Below are 23,275 nucleotides of genomic sequence, written 5' to 3' on the forward strand. Positions count from 1 at the left end.
AATGATTCGATGAAAAAGGCAAAAATATGATCTAGGAAAAAGAAAGCTGATAAAAAATATGGATATTCCGCTCATGTACACGTAAACATATCTATGCATTAAACGTATATGATAAACAGTAAAGCAAAGTTGACTCAAATAAAGTGCTGACAAAACATTTCTATGCAGTATACTTGTTCCTGCTGCTTGTAGTAGCGTTGCTGTGTTGTCATGGCAACGCAGGTATCCCTCGCTTCATTAACTGTCAATAAAATGTGTTCATTTTATGAACTTTTTTAAAGGGGTAAATTTAACTTACAAAATTATTTGATATTATTTAAAAACATAATAAACAGTTATTACAAAGCATTTTTGGTTTCAGTTTCAGTTTTCGGCCAGATGCAGTTCATTCAGATTTTTTAATTTTGGCTCAGAATTTTCATTTCAGTACATCGCTAATAAAAAATCTGATTACTTTGAACTTTTTTAAAATTAGATTCTGAGTTTTAAAACTGAAACTAAACCAAAAAGACTTTAGTTGCAGATATTTATTTATTTATTTATTTACATTTTCAGTCATTTTTTATTTTATTTGAGGTAGTGAAAGGTTTTTTTGAGTTCACAATAGCTATGTTTCCATCCACCTATTTCTATTCGCATTTTGGATATGCACATACAAAACGGTTGATGGAAACACCAAAATGCGCGTCAATTTTGAAAATGAGAATAAAAAATGTATGTGCATAACTGCGTGGGATAAACTTTTTATCCGATAAGAAAAGATGCGCATAAACTACAATGGAAACACTTTTACCGAACAAATTCCAGTATGTGCATTAAAAAAGTCATGTGATTTTGTTATAACAGATCTTGTGATGATAAAAATGTGTGTAAATGGACAAACCAGCAGGCTGAGCACATTGTAAAATATCTGAAATGTTGTTTTAGTCATTTTAAAACGCCTTAACCATTTCAGTATTAGTGCTATTATATTATTAATGACCTCCAGAACTGAGCATCTGTGCTCTGAGTCTCTTGTCTTTAAACCCCACTTCACGCTCATTGCGTGTCGGCATTGTCTTCTGAGGCGCAAGTTCTTTATAAAATAAAGAAATGATTGACGCAGCTTCTTCTACCTCAGTAAATTCATTTATACTTTTGATATTTGTCTCCAGTTAATCAGGAAGTGACGATTTTGTTCTCTTTGACTTATTGGATGGAAACGCTGCTTTAATTGCATGTCTTTTATGAGATATTCCAGTTTTGAGCATAAATTTCATTTGCGTTTTTGGATGGAAACATAGCTAATGATAACCCCGGTTTGTCTGTTTGCAGGAGGAGGATTTGCCAGAGCAGGTGACTCTGGACTTTCTAGATGCAGAAGTGGAAGACAGCAGCAAACAGGAGGTTCAGTCTTTACTTACTCAAACACTGTCCTCATTAAACCCGCATCTCTCTTTCTCTCTCAGTGGTTGATAATAAGTGAATCATTGTTTTCAGTGTGGGCAGATCTGGCACATTGACTTCATGTGTTAAATATGATGTTCAACTCAATCATTCGTCAGATCATGGACGCTGCTTCAACATCTGCTTTTCCTCCTGTCTAGATTCGCCGGCAGATGATTGACGGCCGATCGGGAGATATGACGATTAAAACTCTAATTAAATCAATGGACGAGGCAAGTGTATCTGTGTGTGTGTGTGTGCGTGTATGTGTGTGTTTGATGAAACTAGGACATGTGTGATTTCTGGGACATGACTTTCTATAAATGGCTCAAATTTCAAACTCCAGATCTACATGTGAACTATTCCCCTGATGATGTCACCGATCGGCTGTACCCCAATTTGCATAATTGGATTATGTCCCAAATATGTATTATAATTATATGCTTGACTGCTAATATGGAAGTACAGACTTTACAGTGTTGTATGAAGGTTTTGACATGAAACTACATCTTAAAACCATAAATTAGAATGGAAATTGTAGCATATAAGTACATTTTGAATACGTAATGTAAGTTTGTACTTTTTCTACACATACATTCTGACTGTTTTAAATAGTACTCCAGTTTTGAAGTAAAACAATTTATCAAAACCCTTTAAATCTATTTATTTTAATGTTTTTGAATGATTTTTAAATGTCTAGTAGAAGTACGTCATTTATTGATCAAATTTTAAGTACATGCTTCAAGTATGTAGTAAGATATTAATCTCCCTAATAAAGCAATGTGTTCTTATTTGCTCTGAAAAATGTTAACTTCTATATACATTTTGGGAATTTAATCTAAGTATGTACTTAACTGCTAGGGTTAAAGTACAAACTTACAGTATATAGTAAAATAGTACACCTGTTTTGATGTAAAACTTTCTTAAAACTACAAACCAGTTGATTTGTGTGTAAATTGTAGCATTTAAGTACAATTTGAATATATATTATTAAAACTATGTACTTAATATACTTACTGCTTATGTATGCATACTACAAAGTAAGATAGTACTCCAGTTTTGATGTCAAACTAAATCTTAAAACCACAAATTAATTTATTAGTGTAAGAACTATTTCTATATGTACATTTTGAATATGTAGAAGTATATACTTTACTGCTAATACTATAATGCAGTAATATAGTACTATTGTTAAGACACAAATCACTGTATTTGCAAAAAATAAAATGCATTTGCTAAAAAAAACATCCAGTAATGCATTCTTCAGAAATAGTATGAATTTATTTCAATTTGTTTTGCGATTTAAAGTGTACTAAAAACCCCCAAATACTTAAAAAAAATTCAGTTTAAAATCTCTCAGAAATGCCAGAAATTGAAAATAATCTTTGAGGGGGGTTTATCACCAAAACTTGCATTATTTTTGTTAGTTTTTTTTTACGTAAAAACATTTTTTGTAGTAGTAGTTTTAAGTAATATGTAAAAATTGTATGTAATATATTAAATGTTGTAGGTAAAAAATTTTGGGGTTTTTTGTAGTTTTAAGTGGTATGTAAAAATTGTACGTAATATATTAAATGTTGTACGTAAAAAAAGTTTTTTTTTGTAGTTTTAAGTAATATGTAAAAATTGTACGTAATATAGTAAATGTTGTACGTAAAAAATTGTTTTTCATAGTTTTAAGTAATATGTAAAAATTTTACGTAATATAGTAAATGTTGTACGTAAAAAATTTAGTTTTTTGTAGTTTTAAGTGATATGTAAAAATTGTACGTAATATAGTAAATGCTGTCCGTAAATTTTTTTTTCCGTAGTTTTAAGTAAAATGTAAAAATTGTACGTAATATAGTAAATGTTAAACATAAAAAATGTTGGGTTTTTTGTAGTTTTAAGTAATATGTAAAAATTGTACGTAATATAGTAAATGTTAAACATAAAAATGTTGTTTTTTTGTAGTTTTAAGTGATATGTAAAAATTGTACATAATATAGTAAATGCTGAACATAAAAAAAATGTTTGCGTAGCTTTAAGTAATATGTAAAAATTGTACGTAATATAGTAAATGCTGAACGTAAAATTTTTTTTTGTAGTTTTAAGTAATATGTAAAAATTGTACGTAATATAGTAAATGCTGAACGTAAAAAAAAGTTTTTTGTAGTTTTAAGTAATATGTAAAAATTGTAAGTAATATTGTAAATGTTTAACGTAAAAACTTTTGCATAGTTTAAAGTAATATGAAAAAAATGTATGTAATATAGTAAATGTTTTACGTAAAACTTTTTTTCGTAATTTTAAGTAATATGTAGACTTTTTACTTAATAAAGTAAATGTTTCACGTAAAAACTTATTTTTTCAGCGCTACATTGATGACGTCACCCGTATGTACACCTGGACTCCCATAAACGACACAGACTACAGGTATGCCTTGATTTGCTTGACTGTACTGATCATATATTAGTGACGTTATACATGTTAATTTAATTGTTTGCTTAATATGCCGCCCTCTGCAGTCTGGGTCTGGTACTGCCTCCATACAGTGAACATTACATCCAGGCTGATCTGAGTGATGTCATGCTCCAGCTGCAGTGTGAGTGCTCAGTTAATACACACGCTGTTTAGTGTGAGATTAGAGCTCATCCTGAATAATCTGTCTTTGGTTTGCTCTCAGATTTACAGTCTCTGCTGCCTAACTCTTTCGAGTCTGCCGGTCACGTGTTTCTTGCTCCCAGGTACAGTGTGTGCGCATTTACATTAGTTATGGTGTTTTTACTGTTAGATTTGACATCCTGGCTGTGTTTGTGGTTGTAGAGATTATTGCAGGCGCCTGCACATCTCTGAAAACAACACACAGTTCCTGGTGGACTTCCTGTCTCTGATGGTGGAGATCTCCCCAGAGTCTGAAGACTGTGAGTTATATTAAAATATTATTAGTAATTCAATATTTAAAAAATGCTCATTATTAAACATCACTTGACTTTAATAATGAAATATTAGAAATATATAGTTTATTATATTTAATACTGTTTAGAACTAATTAATGTAGTCAAAAAATCTAATGTTATTACTATGAAAATGAAATGTTACAGGATTTATTCCTAAATATTGAAGTTGTAGTTAAATAAAGAGTTTCATATTTGATAGATAGTTTCACTTTTAAATTTTAGCTATAGTGATAATCAATGCAGAAGAAAAAGACACATATTATGGCTCTGATAATGACAAATTACAGCTCAAAATATATATTAGAAATATTGAACTTTAATATATATTTGTGATATTGATTTATAAAGACTAATTCATATATGCAGCATAGTGCTAAGATAGTACTGATTGATAAATAATAGTAATTAAATATTGTAAAAAAAAATGTTGCAGCATAAAATTAATAATATTTCATATTTAAATCAATAATACAGTATACAGTATATATATATATATATATATATATATATATATATATATATATATATATATATATATATATATATATATATATATATTCAGAATTTTAAAAGCATTATTTATTACTAGGTATAACAGAATGTAAGATTAAATAAGATTAAATAAGCTCTAAATAGAAAATAAAAATATGCTTAACATTCCAAAATACACCGTTAATTATTGCAGATGTAATCAGAAAATTCAGTAATTTACTGATTAGAAAAATGCACGATCAATTAGTAGATAGTTTGTTATAAATACACATTTCAAGTACAATATTAATTACAAAATATAACAAAATGTATTACTTAATATCACTAAATATTGTATTTCAACATTTGTTAGTAATTAATACAGCTGCAGTACTGATCTTTTAATTTATTAGCTCCTATTGAGATATTAACTATTTAAATATCACCACATTTCTGATCATGAACAGTGTTGGGGGGGAAAAGTGATATATTACAATCTAATGTCACTTTAAATACAATAGCTATACAATACAATAGATGCGTTGCATTTTAAGAAAGTATATGGTTAGTCAATTTTGTGTTTCTTTATTAAGAGTAAAATAGGGCGGCTTAAAATATATCAATACAAATTTAATATATATTTCTGGGACATGACTTTCTATAAATGGCTCACAAACTCCAGATCTTCATCTGAACTATTCCTCTGATGATGTCACCGATCAGTTGTACTACAATTTGCATAATTGGATTATGTCCCAAATATGTATCATAAGTTTATGCTTGACTGCTAATATGGAAGTACAGTAACCACAAGTTAGAATAGAAATTTTTTACTTTTTACTCAGCATTGATAATGAAATATACACACTCACAAGTAAACGGTAGCATACACTGCAAAAACGTTCTAGTTTTCGAGTACAAATATTTAACAGTTCTTAAATCAAGAAGCCTTTTCTAAACAAGCGAAACATATTTGTCTTGTTTTCAATATTAAGAAACAAAATTAGGTGCGTTTTTCCTTAAAACAAGCTAAATAATTTGATGTCAAAAGGAAAAACAAGATAATTTAGCTTACACCACTGGCAAATTAATTAGCTTGTTTTAAAGAAATACTGACTTAATTTTGACTTATATTGCTTCCTAAAACAAGACATTATGTTTTGCGTGTCTAGAAAATACTTCTTGATTTAAGAGTTTTTAGATATTTGGACTAGAAACTGAACAAAAAATCAAAGAAAGGCATTTCTGCAGTGTATAAATAAAGAATAAACCATCAGCTAACACATAATACATAATAACAATACACAATTTAACACTTTCTTGCCTTCTGAAATGTGGCGACGAACTTTATGATGTATTTGCTGTTGATTTCAGGTGATCAGGGTCTGATTCATAACCTGATCTTGGACTCGGGGATCCTCTGGCAGCTCGCCACACGTGTTTGGCAGAATAAAGACCTGGGCACGTAAGACCAGACCGTCATAATCTACATGTGTTTACTGTGTTTTTACATTCAGCTGTTGATCAGTTGATCTGATGTCTGCAGGTATGGCTTTCTGGCTCTGTTTGCCTCCACCAATGGAGGCGTCACACGCGTTTACCCCAACATGTGAGTCTACTGAGCTAATAAACACTGAGTTACTGTATGATTACAAGAAGATCTGATAGCATATGTGTGTGTGATTCAGGGCGGCTGAATCATGGGATGAAGATCCTGAACCACTAAACTCAAACTTCTACCGGCGCAGTCTGGATAACAAAGGCTACATCTTCAGAGCGCCTACACGAACCTGTGAGTCCTCAATTATTAATAAATGATTAAATTTTACAGTCATGTTTTATTTTGAAGTACAATTAACGAACCATTAATTATAACTATAGTCTCAAAAAAACTCCTAATATGCAGCTCATCAATAGTTATTGAGGTAGTAGTTTAGGCATTGGTTATGGTTAGGGGTGCAGAAAAAGATCATTTAGAATAAATGCTGTATGATATGGCTTTGTAAATGTGCTTAATAAACAGCCAAAATCGTTATAATAATAGGCAGGTGATAAGTCACTGGTAAATAGTGAGAACTGGTACTTAAACTGAAGTGTCAACAAAATTGCTGCTCTTAAATTAAGAGAGTATTAATAAGTAAATTATTTTGAATTTCCCTGGAGAGATGAATAAATAATTATTTAATTTTATTCTGTGCTGCAATTACATTATATTGTATTGTATTATAATGCGTCATATCATATTATATTATATTGTACTTTATTATATTATACCCATAAAAGAAAAAGACACTTAATTATTTTATTTTATTTATTTATTTATTTATTTGTTTATTTATTTATTTATTTATTTTTTTTTATTATTATTATTTTTTTAAAGACTGCTAATTTTTGATTTCAGCATAGTTTCTAAATATTAAAGCAGTGATTAATCATAGTGAGGATTAAAAATTTAAATATTACATACCTAAATATTGCATTTATTATTATATTATATTATATTATATTATATTATATTAAATATTATTATATATTTTATTTTATTTTATTTTATTATATATTTTATTATATTATATTATTTTATATTATATTATATTATATTATATTTTATTTTATTTTATTTTATTTTATTTTATTATTTTATATTATATTATATTATATTATATTATATTATATTATATATATTATTAAATTATATTATATTATATTATTTTATATTATATTATATTATATTATATTATTTCATATTATATTATATTATATTATTTTATATTTTATTTTATTTTATTATTTTATTTTATATTATATTATATTATATTATATATTATTATATTATATTATATATTATTATATTATATTATATTATATTATATTATATTATATTATATTATATTATATTATATTATATTATATTATATTATATTATATTACATTATTATACATTTATGAATTGTTATGATTGATTATAAATAGTTAGGAGTTATGATTTATTATAAGTATGAGCTTAATAGAAAGTGTTTCCAGCTCTAATGAAATATCCCCAACGTGTATTGCTAAAATGTTCAGCTTTATTTTAACATTTTAGAGTAATGGCTACTAAATACTATAGCATATCTATATTACCACTGCAACTAAATATTACACTATTTATTATTAATATTACTGTGTGGATTACGGATTTGTACAGCCCTGATTTAACATGATAATGTTAATTGCTCAAATGTACAGCTGTAATTTAAAATGTGAGAGTTGATCAACACAGATTGCAGCATTGCTAAATAACAAAGCTTTACCCCAATAGTGTAGTGTTAATTGCTGTATAATACAGATATTAATTCCGTTTTACAGCACTGATAAAATACAATAATTCTAATATACTAGCATCATTAATGTGACAGCTGGTAATTACTATAAATATCACATTAGAGCTCTGATAATGAATAATTACAGGTGTTGATAATTATATTACAGCACCCATAGTGACATAACTAATCACACAAGCCATAATCAGTCATTTATTTTAATATGCAGTCATTAAATTATAGATTTATATATCAGACACCCCATATCTTCCAAAGCACTATTGTTAAATAAAAGAAATGCATTTTGTCATTAGGTCCCATTTGACTTTATCCTTTAGTATGTGTGATTTAAAATATATATATACACATATATATACATATATAATTATTTCAGTGTGAATGTTTTTCTCATGTTAATGACTGTAATGTTTGTGTTTAGCGATGGATGATCTGCTGATCTCAGAGAATGGCACTGTGGGTATTCTGGTCACCACTGCTGTGGAGGTCGCATTCGGGAGCAAAACCATGAAGCCTGCAGGTGTGTAATCAGTACAAAAGAGAGAGAGAGAGAGAATGTTTCAGATTTTGTTTAGATATTTATGACCTAAAATGACTGGTTTTATGGCATCTTTCTTCAAATTTGCAGCAATAAGTGCAGCATTTCTTCTGAAAGTATATAATCTACAATCTTATACATTTGTTTGACCCTAAGAACCACTGCGTTTGTGATAGTATACACTGAAAAGAAAAAGGTTTCTTTTATTCAAAGTACATTTTTATATTGTATTAAGTGAAAAAAACATATAGTTTTTGGTCACTTTATTATGATGGTCCGTTTGTTGAATTTAAGTTACATCGCAACTAATTCTCATTAGATTATAAGTAGACTGTTAGGTTAGGGTTGGGATTAGTGTAAATTGACATGTACTTGCTAAGTTTCTTATAGTCAGTTAAATGTCTGTTTAGCAGCAGTATCAACAAATATTAAGCAGACAGTCTACTAATACTCAAATGGACCATTAAAATAAAGTGTTACCCTAGTTTTTTTGATGTTATTCAAAAGAATAAAAAAACAAACCTCCTAGGAAAAATTCAAAGCATTTGTTTCTGTCAAAGTATTTTGTAGGTTTAGTCATTTATTTCAGTCGCTTTCATATCATGTGAGTAAATAAAAAAATTTGATGTACTTTTTAACCTTTGTTAAATCACACTCTTCATGCCAGATAAATCAGATCTAGCCCTGGACAGAAAATGTCTGCTTCTCTGGGTATCCAGACAACAATCCAGTCAAGCCACCCAAAGCCCAAACCTGTTAACCAGTATTCAGTCTTTTATCAGTATAGGGGTGGACTAAGAAAGCCAGAGAGGAGCAGAAGCAGGAGATAAAGTAATGATGATAAAGAAATAGCAGAGTTTATTAAAAAATCAGTTGTGTATGATTTAATGCTCAGACTCTGCTGACCAGGACAAATCCAACAATTGTTATTGTACAACAAGCAACAGCAACTGCTTCACAACATTGTCCAAAGACAATACAGACCTTAAAATGGAGACATTCTCTTATCTCTTATGCTTGAAAACAAGTTTTGCTTGAATCCACACAGTCATAAATTATAACAACATGGAAAAACAAAATAAAATGAAAGCAATAGTTATAAGAAAATAATATTAATGAAATATAAAAACATAATAAAATGACAAATAATAATCAACTATAATCAATTCATTTAATAATGATCAATAAAATGATATAATGATAATTATATAAATGACTAATGATTGTATGACTAAATAAAATAATTAAACAAAGAAGAAATGAATAGAAGCAAATGGAAATTAAACACAACGCAAATGAATGGTGGCTTTCTTGAAGCAACAGACACGTATGTTTGCTGCAAGGATTCTCAGATCCTTAGTTAGATTCTTCACCTTTATGTAATTGTTTACCTCATTGTTGAAAATAAAATAACTAGAAATAGCGTAGCCTAAACGTTATATGTATATATTTTATAGCTTTATTATATTAGATAGTCATGAAATCGTTGTGGAGGAGGAGTGGGACTATAGTACGCAACTGTCAACACCACCTCAACAACTTGTAATGGCTGAACCTGCTGAAAAAAAAAGTTGCTTTTTTTGAACGCTGCTTAAGTTTCTGCAGCACAAAAACACTTCGGTGGACACGCAGCCAGCAATTTCTGAAGTTTATTTATACACTAATTTCAAGAGGATCACATGCTTATGATTGAACACAGCTGGTCATGCATTAGCCAATTCATCATTCACCAATCAGACGATTCCTTAGTCACTATAAATACCCTAAGTTCCATATAACAGCCATCTTCGTTTTGAAGAATCCCCCTTCCACCCCTACTCCTCCTCCTTTCCTAGATGGATGGCTGGAGGCCCAGTGGTTAGCATGTTGCCTCACAGCAAGAAAGTCACTGGTTCTAGTCCTTACCAAGCCAGCCGACATTTTTGTGCGTAGTTTACACGTTCTCCCCGTGCTCACGTGGGTTTCCAAAAGCATACAACTTAAGGTAACTGACTAATCCAAATCAGCACCATAGACGTGCTCTAGTAAGTAGTTATCTCTTAAGAGCAATCACTATCTGTTCAGCAGTGGAGTTTTGAGATCTACCTATTCATCAGGGCTCTCTCCTGGGACAGCATGCCAAACACACTTTATAATCAATCATCAGCTAAGTACAGTACGAACAAATATCTGAGCTCCTCTGAAGTTTGCTTAATTTTTATTGCACATGTGCACATTGCACATTAAAGACTTTTTTTTTTTAACCATTTCTTACCTTCCCTGGGAATCGAACCCACAACCTTGATGTTACAAGCACTATTTGATCTTATTTACTTGATTTTACGTTTAATTCTGCAATCATAGAGAGTCTTGGAAAATCTGCAACATTATTGCACATCACACTGTTTTCTGGTCGTCTTCATCTTGTGTTGGTGTTTTCAGTGGTCGGTGTTAAGCTGGATTTAGAGGCTTGGGTTGACAAGTTCAAGATCTTGGCCAGCAACGTGTCTGACAGCAGACAATCTGCACATAAGGTACAATATTTTTGACAAAAGATTTAAAAAATGTGACTTGTTTATGGTGAGATTTGCTAATGTCCTGTTTGTGTTGAGCAGTGCGGCCCGTCCAGATCCTGTGAGATGGACTGTGAAGTGAACAGCGATGTGAGAAAACCTGCACTTTTTTGAGTTTTGCATGAAAACAGACTGTCATGTCAGTCGATCTGGTGTATGAGTGTAGATTTTGTGTGGGGTTTTTTCAGGATTTGCTGTGTTATCTGATCGATGATGGCGGGTTCCTGGTGATGTCCAATCAGAGAGATCACTGGAAGAAGGTAGATACTTAAAACTATCATAAATAATGTTAATATAGTCACATTGTTATTTGTTATTTAATAAACGTGTGGTCATTTACAATGTGCTTATTAAGTATAGATTAATGAAATTCATTGAATATAGTACATTTAAAATATATATTTAAGGTTCTATGTGTGAATTATGTAGATATAGATATTGTATACAATTGTTTAGATGTATACAATTGGATATTGATATTGTATTTGTAATATATAATAATACACGTATAGTGTGTATATTGTGTAAATATAATATACTGCAATTTATTTAATGTAAATATATATTTTTTTCTATTTCAAATTAATAAAAAAAAAAAAAAAAAATATATATATATATATATATATATATATATGTATATATATATATATATATATATATATATATATATATATATATATACATATATATACATATACATTTACATATATATATATATATATATATATATGTATATATATATGTATGTATATATATATATATATATATATATGTATATGTATGTGTATATATATATATATATATATATATATATATATATATGTATATGTATGTATATATATATATATATATATATATATATATATATGTATATGTAAATGTATATGTATATGTGTATATATATGTATATATATGTATGTATATATATATATATATATATATATATATATATATATATATATATACATATATATTTATATATATATATATATATATATATATATATATATATATATATATATATATATATATATATATATATTTTTTTTTTTTTTTTTTTTTTTTTTTATTAATTTGAAATAGAAAAAAATATATATATACATTAAATAAATTGCGGTATATTATATTATATTATATATATATATATATATATATATATATATATATATATATATATATATATATATATATATATATATATATATATATATATATATATATATACTTCTATAATAGTTGTACCTAAGCTAATAAATAACTTCATATACTATAGGTATATAAACACAATTTCAGTAAGTTAAATGAATATATTAAATATTATTTTAGTGTGAAAGTACATTAACATACAGATAGTGAAACAATTTTGAGTCAAATATTTTTACCTACCTCTGAAGTTTTTAATCCTTTTTCAAATATTTCATACATTTTCCACTTTTTTTACATTTTACTATTATTTAACCAGGAAGTCTCATTGAGATTTAAAATACAGTAAAACAATTTTAAAATACATAATCAACATTTCATCAGTCCTCTCAACAAGAACATCTACATTCTTCTAATAATAAAATACACAATGTCTTCATGTCTGCTTAAGGTTGGGCTGTTTTTCGGTGAGGTCGACCCGTACCTGATGTTCGCCCTCTACAACAACTCAATCTACTCCCGTCATCAGACCTTCCAGTATCAGTCAGCCTGCGAACCCACAGCCAGCAGCCACACAGGAGCCGCACACAGAGGATTCTACGTGGTGAGAAAATGATTCAGTCCACTGAACTATATCACTTATAATGAATCACTTATGATGTAAAGTCATGACATACTGAAGTGTCCTGTGATTAAGATGCTTTTATTCTCTTGTTAGCCCTCCATAGCGGATTTTCTCAGTCTGGCCTGGTGGACTTCAGCAGCCGCGTGGTGAGTACATCTAAAGAACGTTGCTATCATGTTGTCAGGGTGTTTTCTCAGTAAATAGTTTTTTGTCTAATTTAAAATGTGTTCCTTTTTGATCATGTATATATTTGATCCTTTGTTCATACATTCTAACATCATTAGTGTTTATGGACTCTAATTTAAGGATCTAGACACAAAGTCTAAAGCGTATGGTGTTAAATCCACTAAGGGCATGCCCAAACCCGTTTTGCTATTTTAAGGATGGGAAAATGATCTGTGCACCAGGCGCATGATCTAAAAATGCTTGTCTCTATGCTCTTAATGAGTTTATGAGTGTCTTTTGGGCATAATGTGCATTAAACCAATCAGAATCTCATCCATTTCCTTTAAGAGTCAGTTCCATCACAACATGGTGATTTTGTTATTTACTGTACATGACAGACATGACATGACAGACTGAAGGCTTCACTAGAGAGAAAACTGTTAAAGAGCATCTGAGTGACCTTCCATTTGGCCATTGATTTAGGAAACTGTGGTGGACACACTCCTTGGCAGAATTTCATTTGTTAAGATTTGTTTCAAATGTATTTCTAAATTCAGTTCTAATTTCCAGCAAATGAACAATAACAACAAAGTGTGGCCAAAAGAACTTCCTATCCTATCCAAAAGAGTTCCTATCCCCTATATAGTGATGCATATAAGTCTCTAAAACCTGCCACGTGGACAAATCTAAACAAAAAATTGTTTAAAAAAAAAAAAAAAAAAATATATATATATATATATATATATATATATATATATATATATATATATATATATATATATATATATATATATATATATATATATATGCATATATATATATATATATATATATATATATATATATATATATATATATATATGCATATATGTAATACGCTTATACTAATACTAGCAATAATTATAACATTAGACAAATGTAAATTATCAAGAATAAACTGACTACAACAGAGTTTTTATATTTATGTTGACAACAATATTTATTTTTGTATTTTAATCCTTTAATTCTTTTCATATTTAAAGAAATTTGTGTACTGCTTTTGGTTTTAGATTTTAGTTGGCGCAATCTATTTCAGTTCCTCAAAATAGCAACGCACCAGCAATGCACCAGATGAGCACACCCATAAACAGAAAAATTTGAGCAAATGCATTTGCTATTTAAACATCGTGATGCAAAACATGAAAATAACACCTGTGCAAAAAAAAAAAAACATTTGCGTTACGCGTGGTGTCGCATTGAGCTGGGTTTCTTCCACATGTGTTGTTTAAATACTTCATGCGTTTAAGTTCCCAGGTTCCCAGGAAACCTCTCTCCAGGCCTGTACCATAAAATCAGATAAGCTGGCTAGCCAGTTGAGTTCAATTCTTGGGTTTGGTTATCATGAAGGTAGCTCAGCTCAGGTGCTCCATAATACCATAGCAACAAAGAGTTATTAAAGTCAAGCTGCCTTCATGTTGACTTAAAACCCAAGATTGGTGCAAACTAAACTGAAACTTAACTAGCTATCCAGATAATCCATGTTCATTGTGTAGGCCCCCACTTCTTGGATGTTCGTGTGATTCGTGTTCCTGTTTATTTATTTAATGTTGTATATAAAACATATTTTAGTGTTTCCTCTGTGTGCTGCCTGTATACAACCATGACAGATGTCTTCTATTGGTTATAAGAAAGACATTCAGCTTAATTAGATTTAGACATTAGTTCAGCTTTATTAGCAATTTCCTTGAATTGCTTTATAAAAAAACTCCTCAAGACTCTTCTTTTTGTTAAAGCATTATTTTTATTATTTTTTTAGAACTCATTTTTATTGTGCAATTTGTAATTGTGTTATATTATTGTTTTTATAGATTTTTGAGGTGTAATTTAGTGTGATTTTAGGATGTAAGTTTGTCATTTTGGCTTTGCTTGCTTTCTTATTTTGTTTTCATACACTGTTGGGCTTTGAGTTTGGAAAAAAGTGCATCATAAATGCAGATTATTATTATTATTATTATTATTATTATTATTATTATTATTATTATTATTATTATTATTATTATTATTATATAAGGTCATGCCTTGATGGTGTTGTTTCAGGCACTCGTGTGTTAAAGTTGCTGTCTCTTTTAGGTCTATTTTGCAGCAGTTCTTGTATGGAATCATCTACAGCAGCTGGTTCACCACAGGTTTGTGTATCTCTCATTTTATCACGTCAGATTTTTGTGTCAGATCTTTGCATGTTTTATATGGCATGTTTCAGCCTACTAAAATACTATTATATATCCAGGTTGCAATGACATAAAAAAAATGAAATATATATATATATATATTTATACAAATAAATATGTCCATCTAATGGTCAAAATTTAAATGACATTTCTTTTACAATCACACTTGATTAAAAACTGTCCGCAGAAACACTTTGACATTGGCTGTTTCTCAACTCCAAGAATGCAGAGAACAAACTTGCATTCTTGTTGAGACCGTTCTTGCCAAGTTACCTCGGAAGAGCGAACTCGGGAGACCGCGAGAACAGAGAACACGTCCCGTGAGAAATGAGATGCTGCGTTCTTTCCCGGTTCTTCCTGATGCTCATGTGACCTTCACGCATTTTTAATGGAAAAGTATTTAAACAACACAGCATTCATACAACGACTTATTGTTTTTCCCTTTTTTACAAAATATACCACCCTGTTCTTGTGGTCTTGAGTATTGGAGCTGAACTTTGACGGATGATGATGATGTTACACGAGAACACGAGGAGGAGAACACGCAAGATCACCGAAGAACGCGTTTTGAGAAACAGCCATTTGTATGTGTCATCAGAAGGGGAAAGCCCCACCCATTAGTGTCAATCTCTCCCTCATTAGCATAAACAGCCCTGAGTGAGAAGTAGCTGTCCGCCATTAGAGTTTTTATCTGTTGAAGGTAATGTCAGCAACTAAGAGGACTGTAAATGTGGAGTTTTAGGATTGACAAATGAACACTGTGACGATCATCTTCTGAGTCATTTCTTTTCACTTTGTCAGTTTTTCACAAAGATAACGATAATCCTGTTTTGAATCTAACACTATGCTAACACGTTTACACGTGTAGCACCGCCCTCTTTTGAAAAGAGCACAATCTAATATGAATTTAAAGCGACAGTCACAAAAACTGCACATTTTGGATCAAAGCCTAAAAGAGGCAGGTTCAAAGAGTTATTAAACATTATTTGTGTGGTATTTTGAGCTGAAATCTCACACATTCTAGGAACATCAGAGACTTATTTTACATCTTGTAAGAAGAGGCATAAGAGGTCGTCTTTCAAATGTAAAAAAATTATAATAATAGTCATTTCAATGTATATACTATATTGATTGACTTTACAGAAATTGTGCTATATTGGGATCTATATTGTAATCAGGATATAAGATGATTTATATCGGGATATGAGATTTATGTCATATGGTCCATGCCTAAATTACATTAACGTGGTGTTAAACTAATAAAGCAGTACTCCAAACTCAATAAACACAAAGCTGAGTTTAATTTAATTGCGCATGATCTATTTATACTTCATAAACAAGCTTTCTGGGATTGCTTTATTCACATCTGTGTCTTCCAGCAGACGTCTGGGCTGAGAGTGCAGACAGTAAAGGGAGCAGCAGCTGCGTGACGGTTTACAGTCAGTTCTACTTCACCAACACCACCAACTCCTTCAACGTCCTGCAGGACTGCGGCAACTGCTCCAGGTGTGTGTGTGTGTTTAATGTAATATATGGTTTGTTCCATAGATGGTCTAAAAATAACAATGATGGATCGTTTTGACCCCGAACCACAAAACCGTCACGTTTAGGAAATTGATATTTATGCATGATCTGAAAGTTGAATAAATAAGCTTTCCATTGATTTATACTTTGTTAGGATTGGACAATATTTATCAGAGATTACGTTATTAATTTCTTAACTATTATTGATATTATTATATATTATATATTATTGATGCTATTATTAGAGATACAACTGTTATTAAGTTCTTAACTATTATTGAATTCCCAGCAATCCATTTTCCGAATAAAATATTTAGTTTTTATATATTTTTGGGTAGAAATCTACTAAATATCTTCATTGAGCATGATATTTACTGGCTATTCTAATGATTTAAATTAATATTTTGCCATACATGTGATTGATATTTTTGACCCGTGCAATGTAAGAAGGTTTTGTGGTCCAGGGTCACTTTCTGTCAGCATTCTAAACACAAACTCTCTTTCTGTCAGGTTGTTTCACGCTAAGCGTATAGAAAACACGAACCTGTTGTTTGTGGTGGCTGAGACACTGCCCTGCAGCTCCTGCGAGATCGAGAAACTCCTGCCTGTCAGAACCAAGTGTATCCTTTCTTCCCATAATGCCCTGCTTACAATACTACTACCTTGTGTGCAGCTGCAGGGTTCTTACACCATTTCCATTTCCAAATGTTAGCATATTTCCAGCACTTTACAACTGTGGTATTTTACATATTTACATACACATATGTACATCTTCATTACAGTATATCAAATGTTTACTCAGAGCCTTATATCAACATTGAAAAACTGTCATTTACTTTTAACTAAAAATGCAACAATTAACAGATTTCACTATGTGACTGTGCTATAATTCGCCACAGTTAATTAATCATACAACACAAAGACAACACAGTTCATTCTCAACACCGCATTTCTGCACAGAACTAATCTGCTGCAACTAAACAAAGTTATGCCAACTGTGCTCCAATTTAAAGTTCCGAGCTTGTACACTGAGGCTAATACGCACACACACTGGATTATCTATGACTGAGGCTAATAACTAAGGGCTGTTCACATACTGCGCCTTTTGCTCATTCAAGTTTGTTAATTACAATGAAGGCATGTGGTGTGCATGCGCATATTAGGAGTGACGTGCATGGTGTGACGTGCTCACGCATTTTAGGCATACCTACTTAAAAGAATGCTGTGAGCATCGTGACAAGAACTGATTGATCAGCTTCATATTTTGTATGGAATATTCACATGAATACACCAAAGTAAACAAGAATACAACAGGAAAATACCAAACCTTTTTGTAATATAGTCAAAAGTACCTTTCAGACAAAGATTCAGCAGCCTTTGACTACATTTGTTCTCTTTAAAAGGGAAATGCTTAGCTAATATGTAGCTTAGATTAGATAAATGCTATTTTTTAATACTTTATTTATATCATTATCAGGATATGAGATGATTTATATCAGGATATGAGATTTATGTCATATAGTCCAGCCCTTAAATTAAATTCACGTTGTGTTAAACTAATAAAGCAGTACTCCAAACTCATACACAAAGCTGAGATTAATTTAATTGCACATGATCTGTTTATACGTCATAAACAAGCTTTCTGGGATTGCTTTATCCACTTCTGTGACTTCCAGCTACATTATTTATTTATTTATTGTTCTGGCATTTATTTTCAGTGTAAAATTGCTCATGTTTAAATGTCAAACACTTTGTTTGACTTATTTTTAAGTCTAATAAGAGAAATCGACTATTGTTTGTATTTTATTATTATTTTGTGCTGTATTATTTGGTTACTGAGCAGCAATAAATAACACTTTAAAGTCTTAAAAGGTGTTTAGGCCTTTAAAGCAGCTTAGTCTGTGGGATTTTCTAAACTAGCAGTGTTTTGAAATTAATGAGTGCATAATAATCATGATAACCGTGATTATTACTCAGACTATAATCATACAATCAAAATCTATAATCATTGCATCCCATCTATTATATAATCAACAGCAAAAATGTAAAACCTTTTTACCTCTTCCCAACAGGGAAAAGCACTAAAGAATGTATGATTTAAAGCATGAAAAAATATGATTAAAATGAAAGTCAAAAACAGCCCCAAGCATCACAAAAGGGTTGTCAATTTGCCCAGAGTGTATTGTTGAGTTTTTTTTTTTTAATTCCAAAGTATCTTCCCAAAATATGTGTCTAAAATGAGGATTGTCACCAAAAAGCATTCCCTTTGCTGAAACAGAGAAAGTTGTGGCCAAATTAAGACTCAAAATCCACCCTGAGTGGATGAAAACATCCCCAACTGTACACAAGGGTTAAATAATATTTACCTAAATGTGTCTTCTTTCATCTTAAATGAAGCCTTTATTTAGTTTAATAAACTCCAAATGTTGAAAATAGAATATTAGAATCTTTTTAAAAATATTCTATTATACATTCACTACCGGTCGAAAGTTTGGGGTGAGAGTGGTTTTTAAGTGTTTTAAAATAAGCTTCTGCTCACCAAGGCTGCATTTATTTCATCAAAAATACAGTACAAATAGTAAAATTGTGAAATGTTATTGCACTGTAAAATACCTGTTCAAAAGTTGTTTTTAATTTAATCATTTATTATAGAGATTTTAATGATGAATTTTTAGGTCATTACTCCAGTCTTTAGAGTCGCATGACCCTTCAGAAATCACTCTTATGTTAATTATTATTACTATTATGAATATTATTAATAATGTAATAGAAATAAAAGCAATACAAAAAGAAAGCAGTTATTTAAATTTTTGATAAATATTTAACAATTAAATTGTATTGTTTTTTACATTTAATAAACGTGAACAAGTAATTTTTTTTTTAAATCATGAAAAAATACAGATTCCAAACATTTGAACAGTAGTGTATTAGTCTGTCAGGGTTTTAACTTTAAAAAAATTAATGTGTTTAAATAGGAAACCATCTAGTTATTTAACTTAATATAAAAAAGCAAAACCAAAATAAATTCAACTTTCAAGCCTAGACAAAATTTGAAGCATTTTCAGTAATCTCCAGCACCTGAACAAATCCTGCTGCTGTCATCTACGTCTACATGATTGATGAATGACAGACGGAGCTTGTGGTGTTTCCTTAATACTTTTTCTGCAGCTCAAGAAGAAAACCCATGTGACGTGTTAAACTCGGCCCGCTATAGGAAAGGACCTGACAAATGCTTCGACTACAACTCAGAGGTGAAGCGCCGTCTGCTGATTTGATTTAACAGTGTGTTTGCTTCCTTGCTTGAAGAGACCATTAATAATGTAGCTGCACAGCGAGATTCTGGAAATCATCCAGAACACCTAAGCAATCACATAGCAACATCCAGAGCAGTCGCCTAGCAATATCCTAGCAACTTCAGTGCAACGTCCTAGCAACTACCAAGAGCATCCAAGAAATCAAACTCCTGAGCAAACGCAATGCAGCAGACAGGCAACCAACAGGAACACTACACTGCAAGAACTTAACAATGGCATAACAACATCCTTTTGACAACCTAGTAACTGCACAGCAACATCCTATCAACTGCCAGAAAATATCCAGGCAACAGCCTAGAACAGGGGTTCTTAAACTTTTCAGCCTGCGACCCCCAAAATAACAATGCCAATGACCCCCAATATCCTCTGAGGTGGTTATTAATATATAAACCTTGCACACAGCAGCACACACACCAATAAGCCCAAGTCTATTCATTGTTTAATTTTGGAGAACGCCACTCTGAGATTATTCTCCGTGTTCAGTTGTGGACTCTATTTATTTTTAATGTATGTGAGTAACGTAAAGGTGTCAGAAAGTTTAACCTGGTGCCATAAAATCAATGTGCTGTGTCTTTAATATAACATAATCACACAAGGGGGTCACAAAAAATTGAAAGGCTGATGGCTAACTATTAACTACTGTTTTTTTTCTTTGGTAAGTTATGGATAAAATATGGTAATTCTAATAGTTTATTCATTCATTTATTCATTCATTTTCTTGTCGGCTTGGTCCCTTTATTAATCTGGGGTCGCCACAGTGGAATGAACCGCCAACTTATCGAGCATCTGTTTTATGCAGCGGATGCCCTTCCAGCTGCAACCCATGACTGGGAAACACATACACACTCAATCACGCACACATACACTACGGACAATTTTAGCCTACCCAATTCACCTGTACCGCATGTCTTTGGACTGTGGGGGAACCCAGAGCACCTGGAGGAAACCCACGCGAATGCAGGGAGAACATGCAAACTCCACACAGAAACGCCAACTGACCCAGCCGAGGCTCGAACCAGCGACCTTCTTGCTGTGAGGCGACAGCACTACCTACTGCATTGCCCTCTAATAGTTTAATAAAATTAATTAGATTTTTGGAAATCACCAAGCGACCCCCCCCCCCCCTCCTTATTGTTCCGCGACCCCCACTTTGGGAACCACTTGCCTAGAACACCAAAAGCTCAACCTGTTGGCTAGCAAAATGTTGCCAATCGTCAATAGAACACCCTTAAAACGTAATAGCGAAATAGCCTAAAACACCCTAGCAACCACATAGTTACACAGTGACATTCACAAATGCTTGCAAATAAACAACTACAGTTGAAGTCAGAATTATTTCCCTTTCTGTGATTTTTCTTTTTTCTTTTTTAATATTTTACTTTATTTCCCAAATGATGTTTAACAGAGTAATGGATTTTTCACAGTATTACCTATAATATTTTTTTCTTCTAGAGAAAGTCTGATTTGTTTTATTTTGGCTAGAATAAAAGCAATTTTTTGGTTTTTTGAATAAAAGCAGTTTTTAACTTTTTTAAGGTCAAAATTATTAGCCCCCTTAAGCAATATTATTTTGATTGTCTACAGAACAAATCATCATGCAATGATTTGTCTGATTACCCTAATTTGCCTAATTAACCTAGTCAAGCTTGTAAATGTCACTTTAATCTGAATACTATTGTCTTGAAAAATATCTAGTAAAATATTATTTACTGTCATCATGGCAAAGATCAAATAAATCAGTTATTAAAAAATTTGTTATTAAAATTATTATGTTTAGAAATGTGTTTGAAAAATCTTCTTTCCGTTAAACAGAAATTGGGGGAAAATATGCAGGGGGCTAATCATTTAGGAGCGCTAATAATTCTGACTTCAACTGTATATTTCCTGAAAGTCAACCACTAACAACCACTCAGAAACCTTAAGTCGTATCAGGGTGGGGCCAAGCTAGAGCGCTCACTCTGATCTTCTGGCTCTGCAGTGGTTGGGGAAAACTGAACTAAAACAAACAATTACAATTGGCTTAAGATTGGCAAGGAAAATTCGGCAAATGCATCAACCAGCAATACCTGGGAATTTAAAAAAAAGCTTAAGTAGCAGCATCCTGGCAAGCCTCCAGATTTTCCTTGCAACCAAACGCATATTAACATTCTGGCAAGTCCTTTAAAGGAACACTGGGAAACGTTTAGCTTAGCTTAGCGTTTTGATAATATTCCTATTTAAAGCTGGACTCTTCTGTGGTAACATTGTGTATTAAGACCAACACAAAATGAAAAGTTACTATTTTCTACACTGATAGAAACTATACTCTTATTCCGGCATAATAATCCAGGAACTATGCTACTATACCATGGCTGCAGCAGGAGCAATGATATTACGCAGCACCTGAACATAGTTCTGTGAGTAGCTCGCCTGTTCTACACCTCTCTCTGGCTCTGAGCTGGGATCAAACCAGTGATTCTTTCCATGAGAAGCAAATGCTCTAATGCAGGGCTGCCGAATCCTGTTCCTGGAGATCTACCTCCATGCAAAGTTCAGCTGCAACCTTGATCAAATTCACCTGTCTTTAATTAGAAAACACACCTGCACAGATGTTTCTAGAAAGCCTAGTAAGAGCTTGATTAGCTTGCCCAGGTGTGTCTTATTGGGGTTGGAACTAAACTTTGCAGGACAACAGCCCTCCAGGACAGAGTTTGGGCATCCTTGATCTAGAGCAGGGATCACCAAACTTGTTACTGGAGTTCTGGTGTCCTGCAGATTTTAGCTCCAACCCTAATCAAACACTCCTGAACAAGCTAATCAAGGTCTTACTAGGTATACTTGAAACACCCAGGCAGGTGTGTTGAGGCAAGTTGGAGCTAAACCCTGCAGGACACTGGACCTCCAGGAACGAGATTGGTGACCTCTGATCTAGAGGAACAGGAATGGGCACCCCTGTTTTAAAGAGTAGGCTAAAAACCACTGCCTCTAGTGCAGGGGTGAGCAAACTTGATCATGGAGGGCCGGTGTCCTGCATAGTTTAGCTTCAACATTAATCAAAAACACCTGAACATGC

At 31.5% G+C, this 23,275-nt stretch overlaps 2 protein-coding genes across 2 annotated transcripts in view; one reads left to right on the top strand and one right to left on the bottom strand.

Annotated features, from left to right (window-relative positions):
* LOC130216386 (protein NLRC3-like) overlaps positions 1-23,275 on the bottom strand; it is a 229,101-nt gene that overhangs the window by 102,768 nt on the left and 103,058 nt on the right. The window lies entirely within an intron of this gene.
* cacna2d2b (calcium channel, voltage-dependent, alpha 2/delta subunit 2b) overlaps positions 1-23,275 on the top strand; it is a 64,452-nt gene that overhangs the window by 37,173 nt on the left and 4,004 nt on the right. Inside the window, exons 19-37 of the mRNA XM_056448321.1 lie at positions 1,315-1,386; positions 1,587-1,658; positions 3,779-3,840; positions 3,933-4,009; positions 4,091-4,151; positions 4,231-4,328; positions 6,210-6,300; positions 6,382-6,444; positions 6,524-6,627; positions 8,577-8,675; positions 11,115-11,206; positions 11,288-11,335; positions 11,434-11,505; positions 12,840-12,992; positions 13,107-13,159; positions 15,288-15,343; positions 16,765-16,891; positions 17,420-17,529; positions 20,078-20,160. Of these exons, the coding sequence (XP_056304296.1) occupies positions 1,315-1,386; positions 1,587-1,658; positions 3,779-3,840; positions 3,933-4,009; positions 4,091-4,151; positions 4,231-4,328; positions 6,210-6,300; positions 6,382-6,444; positions 6,524-6,627; positions 8,577-8,675; positions 11,115-11,206; positions 11,288-11,335; positions 11,434-11,505; positions 12,840-12,992; positions 13,107-13,159; positions 15,288-15,343; positions 16,765-16,891; positions 17,420-17,529; positions 20,078-20,160 (1,593 nt within the window). The remainder of the gene's footprint in view (positions 1-1,314; positions 1,387-1,586; positions 1,659-3,778; positions 3,841-3,932; positions 4,010-4,090; positions 4,152-4,230; positions 4,329-6,209; positions 6,301-6,381; positions 6,445-6,523; positions 6,628-8,576; positions 8,676-11,114; positions 11,207-11,287; positions 11,336-11,433; positions 11,506-12,839; positions 12,993-13,106; positions 13,160-15,287; positions 15,344-16,764; positions 16,892-17,419; positions 17,530-20,077; positions 20,161-23,275) is intronic.

This window comes from Danio aesculapii, chromosome 22 (genome assembly GCF_903798145.1).
Source record: "Danio aesculapii chromosome 22, fDanAes4.1, whole genome shotgun sequence".
NCBI lineage: Eukaryota > Metazoa > Chordata > Actinopteri > Cypriniformes > Danionidae > Danio > Danio aesculapii.